This window comes from Eubalaena glacialis, chromosome 17 (genome assembly GCF_028564815.1).
Source record: "Eubalaena glacialis isolate mEubGla1 chromosome 17, mEubGla1.1.hap2.+ XY, whole genome shotgun sequence".
Taxonomy (NCBI): domain Eukaryota; kingdom Metazoa; phylum Chordata; class Mammalia; order Artiodactyla; family Balaenidae; genus Eubalaena; species Eubalaena glacialis.
Genome location: NC_083732.1, coordinates 73,170,942 through 73,188,102, shown reverse-complemented (window position 1 = coordinate 73,188,102; position 17,161 = coordinate 73,170,942). Strand labels below are relative to the sequence as shown.

General features: G+C 44.2%; 1 protein-coding gene across 1 annotated transcript in view; it reads left to right on the top strand.

Annotated features, from left to right (window-relative positions):
- FBXO32 (F-box protein 32) overlaps positions 1 to 14,700 on the top strand; it is a 29,061-nt gene extending 14,361 nt beyond the window's left edge. The window contains exons 5-9 of the mRNA XM_061172281.1: positions 5,611 to 5,704; positions 6,550 to 6,734; positions 12,242 to 12,424; positions 13,365 to 13,508; positions 13,939 to 14,700. Of these exons, the coding sequence (XP_061028264.1) occupies positions 5,611 to 5,704; positions 6,550 to 6,734; positions 12,242 to 12,424; positions 13,365 to 13,508; positions 13,939 to 14,028 (696 nt within the window). The 3' untranslated portion in view covers positions 14,029 to 14,700. The remainder of the gene's footprint in view (positions 1 to 5,610; positions 5,705 to 6,549; positions 6,735 to 12,241; positions 12,425 to 13,364; positions 13,509 to 13,938) is intronic.
- Positions 14,701 to 17,161: the final 2,461 nt, after the last annotated feature.

The following is a 17,161-nucleotide window of genomic DNA, read 5'->3' as shown; positions in this document are numbered from 1 at the left end:
ATGGGCACCCAGCTGGCGTATCGAGCATGTGAGAAATGGCAGGGGCTTCTTGAAGTTTTTTCCTACCTTTGATAATCCAATGGCTTGTTTTCTAATCAGACATATACCTTAAACTGCAGAGCTCACTGTCATAGGAGATAGAAGAATCAGGGATAAGTTACATTCTTAACAATATTCTATGCAAGATAGAGTATGCTTGGGCAACAGCTGCATGGGCAACCTTGAACTAACAGGGAGAGTAGCTGCTGTTTTTGTTGATGCTTCTGAAGCCCCAGTTGCTTAGTGTCCCTTTAAATCTCTTTAAATGTGTGTGTGTGTGTGTGTGTGTGTATATATATATCTACATATACATATAGATATAAATATATGTATTTGTTAAGTGCCTGCCGTGTGCCAGGTTGGGGTAGAGTGGTAAACAAGATAACCCCTTCTGTCTTGAGGTTTCCATCACAATTAGACAGTCAGCAAGCAAGTAAACAAGATCATTTCAGACATGTATAAATGAAACAGTGAAGAACACTGAAACCATAGTAAGATCTAGGATGGTCCGCAAAGGGCTCTCTGAACAGGTGACATTTGAACTGAGACCTGAGGGGTGGGATGGAGCTGGCATGTGAAGACGTGGCAGGACAAAGGCTGGGAGGTGGAAATGAGCTGAGCCTGCTCCGGGAACCAAAGGCGGGCTGTGTGGACAGAGCAGAGCAAGCTAGGGAAGCACTGGGCAAAATGAAGCTGGACGAGGGGCGAAGACCAGGTCAGGGAGGACCTTGCCAGTTATGGTAAGGAGTCCGGATTTTTTTTCTAAGGGCAAAGGGAAGCCATTTGAGGGTTTCAAGCAGAGAAGTGACGTGAGCTAATTTATTTTTAAAAGTCTGAATGCTATGACGAAGGGAAGAGATGACAGGAAACGCGCATTTTCTGCGGGCAAAGTGAGACAAGAGGGCAGTCTCCTCTCCCCATTCATCTTCCACGCACCACTTCAAGCTGAGGTTGACATCCCTCCGAGACTGACTATAGGATATTGCTTGCAACGAGACTTTTCCTCTACTCAGTATGTCTAAGACTAGCACGAGCCAAAGCTGAAGGGCAGGATGTGGTTTCAGCATGCGGCAACCACCAGCCCTTCCTCCCGTGGCCCAGAACCGGTCCTGTTACTGCACAGCTAGTCACTGCGGATCGGGTCATGCTGGATCCCCAGGCGGCCCCCACGGTAATGATAGCCTGGAATTCAGGAGGAGCTGAGAACCCTCTTCTCCAACCCCTAGCCCAGTCCCCCACCCCGCCTCTCCTTAAACACAGCCACAAATTACTGGCACCTGGGCTAAAATTTGCCCAGCAGAAAACAAACAGCCATTTTCAAACAATCCGTTTTCCTCTGCTTTTTCTCGTGTGGCTAGAGGCAAAGAATCCAACTGGCTAAGTAATTTTGGTAAATAAATTGCCAGATACAGCCCTACTCCCCCTAGGCACACAGCTCTCTTGACACAGAAGTAAAATTAATAAATTCTGTCTTCTTTACCACTAGTTCCACACAATACTGGTTCTGGGTCTGTAGAGTTATGCTGATGTGGAAAGTAGACCTAAATGATTTACCCAAAGCAACTGCCTCATCCTAAATGTGTTATTAACCCTTTCCGGGTATTATTTCTCCCTTAATGTGAAAAGCTGATTACCGGTCCCAGTGTAATACTGATATAAGATTTCCAGACTCTTTCCTAGAACATAACACTACATGGTATTGCTACTATTTTTAGAGTAAAGTTTGGACCTAGATGCAAATTTGATTGGACTTGACAAACCGAAGTCCTTTAACTATCAAAACATACGTTCTCCGTTAGACATATCTTGGTCCAAGTCCTGGCTCCACCACTTGCGACTGCTATATGTCTTCAGGTGAGTGGCTTAACTTCTCTGAGCCACAAAATCCTCTTTTGACTAGTGGAGAACCCACTTCAGTGGGTTGCCTCTGAAGATTAAACAAGATGACACATGTAAAATGCGTAGCATGTAGTAAACACCCACTATTGCTAGCAAAATAAGACTTCATGGTAGATGCAACTATGTAAGCCACAGAATGTATCAACATTAACTTTTATCAACAGACAGGGAGCTACTAAATATATCAGAAACATAATAAAAATGACAGAGAGGAATATGAAAATTTGAAAGCATTTAAGCATTTGGTTGACAATACATAAAATTGAAATACAGGGATTCTAAAGGTCTCTAAACCAGCTGTACTTTACCCTACTATTCACTATGCCTTCCCTGGCAGTAATTCTACCTAGTAATAGTCTCTGTACTATGATAAAAATGAATGATAATAATTTATTGAGTATATTCTTGCTATCAGGCACTGTTCTGAGTGCTTTATGAATGCATTTAATCTTCACAGCAACTCTAAAGTAGGTACTATTATTATGTATGTTTTACAGATGGGGAAACTGAGGCAGGCAGTTTGGCTCTGGAGCCCTCACTCTTGAACCCTATCATACACACACACACACACACACACACACACACACACACTCTATCAGAGATTGACAAGTTATGGCCCAAGGGCCAAATCTGCCCCCCATGCCTGTTTTTGTAAATAGAGTTTTACTGGAACACAGCCACACTTATTCATTTACATACTGTCCAAGGCTGCTTTTCTACTACAGTTGCTGAGTTAATTAGTTGCAACAGAGACCTTATGACCTCCAAAGGTTAAAATATTTACTATCTAGCCCTTTACAGAAAAAGCTTTACAGAAAAGATAACCCTTGATATCCACTTTAAACTTCACTAAAAGATTGGGGTTTGGAAGGGGAAGAAATAATACCTCATAATAATAATGCCTTGTATTTGGTATTTACAGTGGGTTTTTACATACTGATCTCATTTAATTCTCATAACAACCCTGTGAAGTAGGTAGTCTTTTTTTATTTCCACTTTAGAAATGAAGAAACTGGGGTTCTGGGAGGTTAAATGACTTACACCACAGACTAGATGGTAAACTCCGTGAGTCTAGGGATCGTGTGTCTTTATCTGCATCACCTATCACAACACTAGGATAGAATGGGCATGCAGAAAATACTTGCTAAGTGAATGACAACTGTAAAGGTCACCCAGCTAGAGCATCCGGGTCTCCTCCTATTCTGGGGTTCTCTCTCCTGACCCCAAGGCTGCCGGACAGTGAAAAGAAGGACTTTCTCTTGACACCGGAATAAACAGACGGTGGCTGACGTGTCATTCTCCTGACAGTTGATCGAGTTTTGCTTCTGTATCTTTCTCTTCCTTAGTCAAAGATCATCTCAGTCAGACCAAAGGGCTTTTTTGTTTCCCCTCAAATGCATAGTCACAGCCTTGAGAATTTTTGTGTCCTTGTGATTGGTGCATTTTTAGACAAGATTGAAACTGATGCCCTCGTGAGATGGTAGTCACATGAAATGGGGGTTTTGGATGGATTTCAGGCACAGCTCTGCCCGCCCTCCTCCCACCCCATGATGAGTCACTACCCTTCCCAGAGCCGACTCAAGACTTTTGTTTTCTTTCATCTTGCTTTGTGCTGGTCATGTGAGGCTCAGGGTATTAATAGACCCTGGGCTTGGCCTTCTGAATCTTGTTGTTGGTCAAGAAGATAAATGAACGGTTTGGCCAGTCCCTTTGTGCCATTTTTCACTCCTCTCTTGACTGTCACGCGCTGGTTGGTGACAGAGCTGAACTGGAAAGGCAGAGGACAACGCGTCTGGTCACCGCCTGTGGACGTGGCCTCTGCTGATGTTTTGACTTCTTGCCTCTCTTTGTGGGCATTTGGTCAGTTCCTGACGTCCAGCCTTGGATCACCAGTACTAATCTTAAAAACCAGCCTCAGTCTTTCTTTGCCACCTTCCCCCAGCCTGATGACAGCATCTCTCCCTGTGTGTGAGAGAGATACATAAGCCAGGCAGGAAAAGATTTGGGGTCTTTTTTTTTTTTAACTTAGAGTAAAATTATGTTCAGGAAATTAAAAGTCTGTCCGTGGTTTGACAGGCTCCTAAGGGGCTCCATGGGGACAAAATTTTTAAACAAATGCCTTGGAAGCAGAGGTTCTTTGAACTGCCTGGGGCTTTGGTCCAAAAGTTTCAGTTCTTCTCTGCAGCCCAATTTTTAAAATGTCACTTTGCTAGTTCCCTCAGCCTTGATTCCAGCACCCAGCACAGTGTCATACTTGGTGTTTACTGACCTGAAGTGAAGTTGGGCTGGGGCCTGGCCAGGAGATGAAACTCCCTTGGAAGGTTTCCTAGGAGCAGAGATACAAGCTTTAACATAAAGGGAGGTCCTGGGTCTCTAAATCTAGTTTACTGGCTCTAAGGCTAGTGAGTTTTACTTAGCCTGGTGGGTTCTGGTGCAATTAATTATTTTCACTTTATATCAACCTCTTTTGTTTGATAACTCTGTGAAAGCATGAAATGTGTTAAGAAGGATCCCGCTGAGCCCTGTCACTCCTTGTGGCATAGTTGGTAAAGTTTAGTTTCTTGAGCCTCACTTTGCTCATCTGTTAACTGGGTTGAACCACATGATCTCTAAGACCCCATTCCAGTCTAAAGTTTCATTTTTTCAATAATAGAATCTTTGATTTTTTTTTTTTAAATCTTGCCACATCTAAAAAGAATTTTGCTTTTGAAGGGAAGAAAGATTATGCTAAGGGTGCACCAACTTAAATTATTATCTTTATTTCTTTTTGTTTGGTGATAACATGGGTGGTGGGGAATGGGACATACTCCTTCAGTAAACCAACCAACCTTTACTTTCTACCTAATTTATGCCAGGCACTGTGCTAAGAGTTTTATGTGCATTCCCTCATTTAACACTCTCACCAATCTTGGAGACTCTTAAGTATTACAAGTAGAGATGAAGAAACTGGGGCACCAAGACATTCAGGAATTTACCCAGAGTCACAGAGCTGATAAGTGGCCAAAGCAAAACTTGCACATAAGTCTAAGAGCTACAAGGTTCCTAGCCTCTAAGTAGAAATGTGAGTATACACTGTACATCCCTGAATGTCTCTTTCTTCCTGTTATTGGCTTCTTTCTACAGAAAGTTAAGTGCAGTGAAAGATTCTAATTAACAGACATTTTTATTGAATGCTACATAAGCAGGAGATATCTGGATAAGAATTGCCACTTCCTTGAAAAGTGCCCATCGTTGCTGAACTTGAGCTTTTAGGTGCCTTGAGAGCAGTCCCAGCCAGTGGGGAGAAGTTCAAGTAGGGGTAAAAGAATTCCCGCTGGGAGTGATCATGTACAACTCCAACATCACAGGTCATAGGAGGTTTTGTTCCCTTTGGAGAACCTCAGCTTCACTTGCTGAAGTAGGACAAGTAGAATGAATTAGCCCTGGCTGAAGCCAACCTCTTTATATTTAAAAGAAAAAAAGCAATTAAATATTCAGCCTGATGCCTAGGTTTTGAATTACCCCCATTTGTCTTTTACTCAGAGCATCTGCTTTTTATTGCATTGTGGCCCTGCCTGCCATTTATCTCTCCCCGTCAGTCTGTATCTACGTGTCATGTGACTCAAAAGTGAAGATTAGAGGAGAAAAATATCTCTGTAGTCTAAGCCTGGTAACTTCTATTTTTATCCACAGCTGTTGGAACTGATAGCAAAGTCACAGCTCACATCCCTGAGTGGCATTGCCCAAAAGAACTTCATGAACATTTTGGAAAAAGTGGTACTGAAAGGTGAGCTCTCTCTCTCTCACTCTCTCGCCCCTTTTTATAGACCTGGGGCCGGGCAGATGGATTTTCCAATGCAGTGGACATGTCACTGGATTTAAGGGAATGTGAGCGGATGGAAATGAATGACTCCAGATGCATTTCAGGGGTGCTGGATTCCAGTTTAGAAAGGAGGGCCATTCATGCTCATGACAAAGGGTGAGACCATCACCCTCCTGTCCTTGTGTTGGGATCATCCATTTGTCCTGCTCTAAGCCTCTCAAGCTTCTTGGCGTAGGCACGTGTCCCAACCTTGGCTACCGAACCTCTAGATTCCAAATTCCTAGAAAATTGAGCTGTGTACAAGGCAGAATAGATCCATAGACTCTCTGAGCTAGAAAGAACTTTACGTCTCTGGCTCAACTGACTCATTGTGTACACGGGAGAAAGAGTGATTTATCCATAATCACACAAAGAGTCAGCCAGACTGGATGAGAATCCAAGCTCCTGACCCCCAGACCTGTGCTTCTGCCACTGATCATCTAAAAGAGACATCACTGCTGGACAAAAGAAGCTGCTTTCAGATCAGGTGAGCTATTGGTGCTGGTAGGACAATGAAAAGAGAAAGAGTCTTTGTAGAAAACGGGGAGAAGAGAACAAAGAGGGACCTAGATAATGGAAACTCTACCCAATAACCTCGAGTGCAGAAGCTTGGCCAAGTGTAGAATAAACACCAGTGAGAAAGAAAACCATATCCCCAGTGGGTGTACCCAGGTAACACGAGCAGAGTAGAGAAGAAGAAAGAACCACTTGTAAACTATGGAGTGTTCTAGTCTCATAAACATTACTGCTTTTTTTCTTCCCCACTCAAGTCCTGGAAGACCAACAAAACATTAGACTAATAAGGGAACTACTCCAGACCCTCTACACGTCCTTATGTACACTGGTCCAAAGAGTCGGCAAGTCTGTGCTGGTCGGGAACATTAACATGTGGGTGTATCGAATGGAGACAATTCTACACTGGCAGCAGCAGCTGAACAACATCCAAATCACCAGGGTAAGCTGGAGCACCCCAGACTCCTCCTAGCAGGAACGGCTGCAGTTGGTTCCTCTGCTGGGATGCTGGGCAGCCTCGCCAGGACTTTAAATCCTCTCTGGTGATGGAAGAGTCTGGACAGTTCTGATTGGATGCTTTCCGTTGGGTGCTGAGGGTGGGCTGGGGGACTTTCCGATACAGGGAGGGTGGGAAGAAGAACTTGGCAGAGCAGGATCAGAGTATATGAACAATGACAGCCAATGGAAACGTGGTGGGAAAACTAGAAACTTGACCTTGGGGCCGATGTAGGCTATTTCACTGAAATCTTTAGTGGGATCTGGAGATCTCTGCCCATTTCCTCTTAAAGTACGAGTTTGTTTATAGCTTTAGGATGCTGCCTTGTATACAACAGAGCTGTGATGGCAGTGGCTTGGAGAACTGGCACCAGCCTTTTAAAACTCTAGTTCCAGTTATTAATAGTTATGATAAAGGAAGGCTTTGAGTAAAGGCTGTAAACATACAGGTAGGAAAAGACATGAGCAATTCTCACTCAAAGCAAACAAACAAACCAAAAAAACCCCACATTACCAGGTAAACTACTACCAGTAGTTTCTTTTGGCTTTTAAAACATAAGTTGGCCCCCAGCTCTTGGCCTCTTAAGAGTGATCAGGAGGACTAAGGCACACAAAAAATGTGAGAAAGACGCTGGTGTCATCTCTCAAGGCTCCCCAGTGGACAGACACACTTAGGCAGCTCACGTAGCACTTGGCTGACTTATCTAATCACTGACCATGGCTGTTTTAAGTGGTTCCGGGACCCAGGCTGATAAAGTTTGGGTCTGCCCCGTCTCTCGAGAAAGAAACATGAAAAAACTTCTTTGACCTCTTTTAAATATTTCACTATATGAAGTTTGCAAAATGCAGTGTCCTTGACTTTACTGTTAATAACCTCTCTGTGCCTTAGTTGTTTTTTTTCTTAACTCTGAAACAGGGAATAATTAGAAGTCTCAGAGTTCTGTGACTTCCTTAGAATCACTTAGGCTACAGTACACACACACACACCCCCCCCCCCCCAGTGATACCCAACCAGCGATATAAATGAGCAAGTCCCATTAGTCCCAAGGGCATCTTCCCTCCAGCAACTTCGAACACCCATTTAGATGGTCACACTTGCCCAGAACTTGCCTCTGTTCTCTCTGTCCATCTCACAGGAGGCCCCCCTTGGCCACATCTGCCCACATACCTTGCACTTTCATGGGCTTACTTCCCCAAAGCCCCCCTCTACTGATCTACAAACTGTCTTGGGAGGTACCCATTGTAGTTGCTATAACTCTTCATGGAGTGAGGGTAAAGGGGGATCAGAGAAGCCCAGTGACTCTCCCCAAGTGACACAGCAATCGGGGCCAGAGCTGAGGCCAGAACCCTGGGCTTCTTATTCCTAAAAGGGCAAAGCTTTTAACATCAGTGGTTTCCAAACTTTTTTTCAATCTAGCTTTCTTCCAACTATTTATTCAATGACCCAGCCTTTTGCAAACCTTTTAAATCCAATGAAATCCTATGCAGGACAGATCAAACGCTGAAGTTCATCTCACCCTCCCCTCTGCTCACGGCACCCCAGCCAGGCCAAGCTATTCTCTGCACACTCTAAGCTTGGGCCTGCCTCGGGGTTTTTAAGCCACCTCCCTCCCTGACCATCCAATCTCCTGAAGCCACTATCACCTTACCTTCTTCAGAGCCGCTATTATGATCTGAAATCATCTCATATGTATATTCACTTTCCTGTCTCCCCCACTGGCTCATAAACTCCACAAAGGACATCACCGTCTTGTTCCCTGCTCTATTCCTTGTCCCTGGACCAGAGCAGATGGCAGTCAGTAAGTTTTAGTTGAATAAATAAATGATTGAAGGGGACGCTCCTCCCACCACCTACCTTAAAACTTGTTCAATGTTCAGAGGAATACAGTTGGAAAATATTGCCCTGTATTTACAGATGAGCATGAAGATTTACCAACTGCAGGATCTGGGACTAGTGATTCAAATTCTCTGTGCCTCAATTTCCTCATTTGGAAAATGGGGGCAGTCATGCCTATCTCAATGCCCTGGTGTGAGATTTAATCAGGTAATATATAGAAAGCACTTAGAACAGTGCCTGACACATAGTAAGTATTGTAAATGCGTCAGCTGTTATTATTATGAAGGGCTCACTCTGTGGCAGACACTCTTCTAAGTCCTCTAATGTATTCATTAACTCATCTAGTGACTAATTGTAAGTAGGAGTCATCATAATAGCTAATATTTACTGGCCACTGTGCTCAGTACTTCCAGGCATTGTCTCATGAGAAAAATCACACTGAGTGGTTAAGAACAATCTGGCCGGGCCCTCCCCACCAATAAGATGTGGGTTGAACCCAGGCCTGTCTGCAGAGGCTATACTTTTACCCATGACACTCTACTCCCTCATGCCCTCCTTCCCAACCCTCCTTGGCTCTGAGCTACATTATTTTGAGAGCAGTGCTGGAAGGAAAGATTGAGAGAGAGAGAAGGAACTTAATTACTTCAGTCTGGACTGTATTTTAAAACTTACTTTTTAACAGTTTGGACCAAAGAGAAGTATGTTATTAACGTGAAAATGTTAAGGTGACATTTACAGTAATTGCTTTCTATTTGCCAAAGTTCTATCAGTATTTTCCCAGCAGATAATCTTGTTTTCCTTCAAAATTTCCTATCTAATTCTATGGAGCCAATTTTTATTGGCAAAAATAATTTATATAATAAAGAATGAAGGGGGAAAAAAACTAAGAGAACTGGCTTGCAGGGGAAAAAAATCAAATAGAATCATAGTGTCCTGTGAGCAAGGCAGAGAGAGTTTGGAAGCATGGGGGGTGGGCAGGATGAATATAAAAAGATTTTCAGCAAAACACTTGATAGGGGGAGCAAGAGTAACTTCTTTTTCTTTTATATGTTTATATTCAAATAGAAGAAGGCATGCAAGCAGTTAATCATTTATCAGGAGTAAGGACTCAGCATGGGGTCTGGGCAAGGATTTTGGAAAAGTTCAGGTTTGAAAATTTGAGAGTGAATTCTGCCAAGTGGACTTTAATAGGAGTTCATGTAATAATTGTCCTGGGAGTTTTAACCAAAAAAGTAGATGCTTTGAAGTGCTGGAAACAAGAAGAAAATCTCATGGCAGTTTTATTGGCTCATACGATCAGCAGCAGATGATAAATGACAAATAGGTCTAGGACCTTCTGCAGTCCGGCAAAGTCCTGAATTTTGCAAACAATTGAAAGTTCAGCCCAGCAGCCTGAACAATATAAATTGTCAAGTCATAGACACTTCTGACGAGTTAGGAGGCTGAAGCTACTCCAAGTCTGAGATTGTTGGAGCTGGAAGGGATCTTCAGAGACTTCTACTAAGCCAATTCATTTTGGACACAGGGAAACTGAGACCCAGATTTCCCAAGGGCACTTGGGATCCAGATCTGCTGCTTGCCCATCCCGTGTCCCTCCCATGCCACCTCCCATTCTCCATCGTCCAACTTCCCAAGCCGCCCTGCCACTGCCCACCTTCCCTCTGCACGCCTGTCCTGCTCTGCGGAGACGCGGGAGGGAATTGCTGAGGCTGTGTGTCCCCCTGGAATCCCGTGTGTTCCAGCCTTGATGTGCCTCGTACAGAGTTTAGTTCCCTAAAATTTCAAGGAGGGAACTCAGTACTCATTCCCAAGATATTTTCCCCTCAGCTAAGGAAGGGTTTCTTCATCCTGTTTTGTTTTTTTTGTTTTTTTGTGTGACCTCCAGAGGTGATAGAACACTGAGCTAAAAATGTCAGTAGTTCAAATTCAAGAGCTCACCCAGGACTAGCATGGGAAGGACAAAGAACCATGGTCTCGAGCGATTTGTGCTGACTTCTTATCCAGATGGCAGCAGCCAGTTGCTGTTCAAGAAATAGCAACAAATACTACGGAGGACCTTCTGTACAGATTGTTCCCATAGCACTTGGCGCTTACATCCTTGATGGCATTTAACCTTTGTCCTCTAATGACTTGCTTATATTTCTGGGTCTCTCGCCCATTGCAGCAGCTCCGGTGCCAGGCATAATAGGTACTCAGGAGAGGGGTTTTGTGCTGGGCTAGTCTGCAAGGGATACAAGCTTAGACCTTGCCTTCGAGGATCTGGGTCTGGGTGGAATAACATGAGCTCATCAGAATTTAAACATTAAAGGGCTTAAATATAAATTCAAGGATACGTAGAAGCAACTTCTGCAGAAGCTCATGATTAACTGCCAGTGTGTTCTCCACAGACCAATAGTTATCAAAATGTTCCGTGCAGCCCTAGGTTTGAATAGAGATGCCTCAATGGATGATGGATCTTAGGCTGAAAGGTTCTTGACCAGCCATTCCCAAAGCGTGCATACACGTGTGTACACACACACACACACACACCAGTGTACAGTCTTTCTGTTGTTGCTGTTTGTACCTATTGAATTATTTGACTTTCATCATTCCACAAATATTTATTGAGTGCCTACTATATGCTAGCACACTTCTAGACTCTTCTAGACATAGCAACGAAAAAACACAAAAATTTCTGCCTCCGTGGAGCTTAGATCCTAGCAGGAGTGTTCCATTCAAGCTTCCTTCTGCAGATGGGTTACGTGACATGACAATAAGGAAGTTGTTGCAAAAGGCACCTGAAAGAGATCCTAGGAATTATAGGAAGATGTAGTGGCTAAGGCTTGAGGGAGTCACCAAAGCAGAAAAGGCCTTTCAGAGGAAGTGAGTTTGAACTGGATGTGAAGAAGAGTCACATATGGACAAGCAGAGGCCCGGGCAGAGTGAGGGCCTTGTGGGCAGCGTGTTTGGCGGCCGGTGAGAAAACCTACTTGGGGAGATCAGTGGTCACAAGGAGGCGGGCAGTGAGACCCGAGGCTGGAGGTGCTCTGTCCAGGGTAGTGAGTCCTTTGGGAAGGTAGCGAATATTGTAATTGAGTGAAGCACAGGAATCCAACGTGTGCTATTAGGGGAATCTTTCAGAGCAAAAGTGTAAATAGATGAAGGGGATTCAGAGGTACAAACCTCCAGGTATAAAATAAATGAACCATTGGGGCTGTAATATACAATATAAAGAATATGGTCAGTAAAACTGTAATCACTTTATATGGGGACACGTGGTTACTAGACTTATCATGGTGATCATTTCATAATGCACGCAAATGTCAAATCACTATGCAGTACACCTGAAACTAATATAATATTGTATGTCAACTACATTTCCATTTTTTTTAAAGCGTGAAGCCTTGTGCAACTTAGGAAAATCCCTCTGGCACCATCTGCTGGAGCCGCTCCAGGCTGTTTGCGGGTCTCAGTCATGGGTCCTGTGTCTGTACTTAGAGTAGAGAGAATTGCTGCTTTGATCTCTGATCAATAAACCACCTTGAGGCTGGAGGATGAGGGGACAGCTGCATCCTGGGTGTCACCTGGTGCATAGCTACTCTCTGCCCTGCAACTTAACATAACCCTTCTCCCCACAGCCTCCCTTCAAAGGCCTCACCTTCACTGACCTGCCTTTGTGCTTACAACTGAACATCATGCAAAGGCTGAGTGACGGGCGAGACCTGGTCAGCCTGGGCCAGGCGGCCCCCGACCTGCACGTGCTCAGCGAGGACCGGCTCTTATGGAAGAAGCTCTGCCAGTACCACTTCTCCGAGCGGCAGGTCGGTGCAGCCCAGTGGCCGTTCTTCCTTCTCTTCCTCTCTGCCCGCCACCCTCAAGCTGCCTTGGCATCCTTCTCAAACCCACTCTCCAGGGCTCCCTGGTTTGACTAGAAAACAGTTCAAGGAGTTTCGAAATAATATCTGTGAGATTTTGTTTATGTGTTTCAATAGGAAAAAAAAACCACCTTATATTCTTAACCTAGTCCCATGTTACAGTTTGCTCCAAAAAAAATTCATAAATTGACACCAGTCCTTCTTTTCTCTAACACAATAACTTACACTTTTATGAGATTTTACAGCTAAAGAACTTTTACTGATGTTATTTCATTTTGTGTTAATGACCCAGGGAAGGGTAGATATCATTATGCCCACTTCAAACGGATGGAGGGACTAAGGCCACAAGTGACTAAGTGACATATCCAAATTAGTAGAGTGCTCTCTAGGTGGGGAAACTGGCCTTGGATTTGAATTTGGGCCTTCTGACACCAGCTCTAGGCCTCTTTCCCCTCCGCACACTGCCTCAGATTTTTTTTCCAACTTCTTTATACAGAAGTGTGAGCTCAACAAGTTCTGTTCACGAAACCACTAATATTTCGATATAAAATAGAGCCATTGTGCCAAGCAGTCACTGCATCTCCCTGGAAATAATCACTCAAGTCTACAGCAAAGAAAAGATTGAAGTGGTTTATTGAGATCACCTAAACTTTCAAGACCATCCAAATGCAATTTAGTACAGGTCACCAGTCAGGCGTCATCAGCCACCTGTTTCTTTTAAAGACTGGTTAAAAGCTATTGTTTCCTTCACTAGGTAGAGCTCAGAAGCTACTTCTTTATATCTTTGCTACTTTTTCCCTAGCTGTTGCCAGGGTATAGACGAAAAACGTGGAAAGGGGGCAGGAGCAGAACTTTTCAGAACTACTTTTATTTGTTTGATATTTAGATCCGCAAGCGATTAATTTTGTCAGATAAAGGACAGCTGGATTGGAAGAAGATGTATTTTAAACTTGTGCGCTGTTACCCACGGAAAGAGCAGTATGGAGACACCCTTCAGCTTTGCAGACACTGCCATATTCTTTCCTGGAAGGTATATGTCTTGGAGGTCGTTGCCACACATCCCCAGCCCAGCCCCTAAGAGCCAATGGCACCAGCACTGTGTCGCCAAATGCTTTCCTGCTCTTCACTGTTGTAGCCCCCAGCTGAAGGTGAAGGTAAAACTGATTCAGCCCCTGGGGAAAGAAACTTTCAAAGACCTTCATTTCCTTCACCCCGCTGTGTTTATTTTTTTCTGCAACCCCCCCCCAAACTCCCCCATCGCTCTGTGCACAGGTGCGCGTGCGCACACGCACGCACACACACACACACACACACACACACAGCTCTTTAGTTTTTCCATAACACAGGGCATTCTTGACAGAGGAATGTTGTTTTGAGGTTGGGCAATGCCTTACTTAGGGTGCTACAAGCCAATGAGATGCTGCCGAGAATGCCCACCTAACCATGATGTTCCTTTCTAGGGCACCGATCACCCGTGCACAGCCAATAACCCAGAGAGCTGCTCCGTTTCACTTTCACCCCAGGACTTTATCAACTTGTTCAAGTTCTGAATCCCAGCACATGACAACACTTCAGAAGGGTTCCCCTGCTGATTGGATGGTTGGAAATACAGAGTTTGGATGCTTCATTTGTAAATAGTGTACATTTTAGACACTGGCTCAAAACTTCTGAGATAAGCCATTGAGAGGACGTTGGAGGGGAGAGATGCAGTTGCTGGCTGGGCATTTAAGCATATGGACTTCTCATTAGAATTGGTATGGAAAAGCAGAAATACTGTAAATAAACTATTTTTCCTAATGATTTGCCAGCAAGACTATAAGGCAGGAATTCTATTTCATCGGTGAAAATGGAATTCTCTTGACGTTCACTGAGACTCCGTTATAGTTCCCTAGAGATGTGGGCGAAAGGGGCAAAACTCAAATACAAGATAGAATGCTCTTTGTTTACAATGTGAAAATGTGTTGAAAAAAAGAAAAAAGAAGAAAAACTACATATGAGGAATCCCTGGGCTTTGGGTTTTGATCTGGGGTTTGTTTTGAAAAGGCAAAGGAAGCACCACTCATCTTAAACCCGCATGGGTATAGGGCCTTGTCTTCTGAAGATACCACACAATAGTCTACCTCGGAAAGCTACAATACTCGCTCTGACAAAGCGCGTGGTCCAGTAGGCAGTCTCTGTTTTTCTTGTTTCTTCATCATATAAAAAGTGATTTAAAACAGGAAGAGATATTGGAGGCAATCCTCATCATGCTTCAGGCTTCCTTTTTAGACGAATGGGACACTCTTTGGGGTTGCCTCTTTTCTAGAACAACCCCAAAGCATCGATGCCTTTTTTCCTTCCATGTTGTAGCTCATTCGGGACAACATAAGGCCAATTAAAAACAGTTCAAGAGGAAATCCTGCCACAGAAAAGATGGAATTAGTCACCCAATAGCTGTGAAGACTTTCTTATTCCTGTTTAACTTCTTGGCTTGTCTGGGCTTCCTGGGGTATCTTCACGGATAAGCCTATCCCTGGGGACTGTTTGGAGCCAGAGTACTGATAAAGGCTTGTAAAACAGGTTTTACATATCAGCTGCTGTTCCTCTTGGTGGGTGACGAGTTGAGGAGTTTTCTTTACATGCAACACCAAAATTTAGTCAACCCGAGGTAGGGCTTCTTGTAAGGATGATAAAGTAAAGCCTGGCGTTCCAGCCAGATAGGGAGCCAGAGGTACTATGAGTTCATCCTAAACTTGCTCCAAACCCCAGGGGAACTTGCTAGGCCAATACCAGCAGGTAACTATGTGGAAGAAGGAAATCTCAGGACTTAAGGAGTCAATATTCCTGGGAGGGAATGGGGGATGTTTTTGTTTTTTACTTTTTATAGAACTTTGCTTATCTACAACAATGTACATATTTTTGCAATTGTATTTGCTTTCCTTTTTTTCTGGTAAATAAAGTGGCCACCCAGCATGACCTTGGCACATAAGTGAAGCAGAAATAGGAACTTGGTTCACATTTACGTTGAGGAGCAGTGTATTCTTAGCAGTTGAATTTGGGGTGACCTGAAATGGGGAGAGATGGTTAAGAATGTACAGAGACAAGCCAAGGGACCAACTAGTGATGTAGGACCCCTTCATGCCCTTCCCTCAAAGCACAACCCAAGTACCAGCATCCGGAAGGGAACTCGACCACTAGTTGATGTTCCTCACTTTGCAAGGTCTGTGCCTACACCAGGATTTCTTAATATCTTTTTTCATCACCACCCCCCTGAAGAAGAAAAAAGTAAATTGTTTATTTCAATTCTGAGCAAAAGTAAATAAACACTGAAGAATAAGATCTTGTTGGGTAAAGTTGAGCTTCGGAGGGCCACAAACTACTGTAACACCTCTTCTCCCCCCGAGTCAAGGTCATACTGAGAATGCAGGCTCCAGACCATGGAATAAAAAGCTCTGTCTTCCATAATTCAGGCAGGTTCTCGCAAAGGTCTCAGCTTCCTTAAAGATGTGAGTGGAGCTGGGATTGTCGTTGCTGTGAGAGCTCTGGAACCTTTGACTCTGGCATTTTTTGGCGTTCATGGCCTTCCTCATCTTCCCCCCAACTCATGACCTCCACCCCTCCATGCTGATGGAGCAGATGGAGACTCCGCGGCACCTTCAGGTTTGCAGTCCCAGAAAGGTCGCCCGCTTTGACCGTCAGCACGGAACTGGCGAACCAGTGTCACCTGGACTGTCCGTGGTGCTCATGACCGCATAGCGTGCCCCAGGCAGCAGGAGCATCTGTGCAAAACGACCCTACCACAAGGGATAGGCTTAACGGTTTTCTGAAATGTCTACCCAGATGGTGACTCGGGGCTCTCCCCATCTCCTTTGGCATAACTGGAGATGATGTGTGACAGAGTCAAGGAAAATTTTTAAGGAAAAGAAAAGAAGAAACCAACATTTGTGGTTCCCTTTCACTGGAAGAGGAGAATAAGGAAGGAAATGGCAGGTGGAGAGGGAGAGGGGAAGGAATAGAAGTGGCGTGTCTTTGATGCTGTGGTTTGTGGGAGGGCAGTGGGGAAAAAGAGCACAGCGGGTGTGAGCATCTGTGTTGGTGCCACTGGGTGGCTGTGAAGCATGGCCAGAGCCTCACGTATAAGTAAAGCGAGCTAAAAAGAAAATGCTTGTTCCCTGGGCACTAATCATCTATAGAATTTCTATTGGCAAACCCTCCCAGGACAAAGTGACCTAAAAAACAAAAACAAAGAAAGAATCTCTGTCTCAGAACTGCTGTTCTAAAAGCCAGAAGGGACATGATAATGGAAAGTGCTGGAAGAGACAGAATGCTCTACTGTCTTTGCTGTACCTACCTACCCCCACCCCAACTCTGTAGAGGAGAATTTAAAATTGCTGTCAAATATGAAAGTAATCTGGACTTCCAGAGAAGGAAAGAGTTTTGTCCAGGACAGTGGAAGCCGAGCCACGGGGATGTTATGCTTTGGTTCAACACACAGGTTTCCGAGCAACGATCCTAGAGTTTCTTGAGAAGAAGGCACAGCATTTGAGGAAAGGAGAATATGCGAAGCTTAGGAGGGCTCAACTTATAACAAGATCAGACATTTTAAACTAGACGGTGTTATTACTCAACGCTGTTACTTTTAGTGGATGGACCAGTCATGTGGGAGGATTGTGGCAGAAACTACAATGTGAAAACATCCCCAGT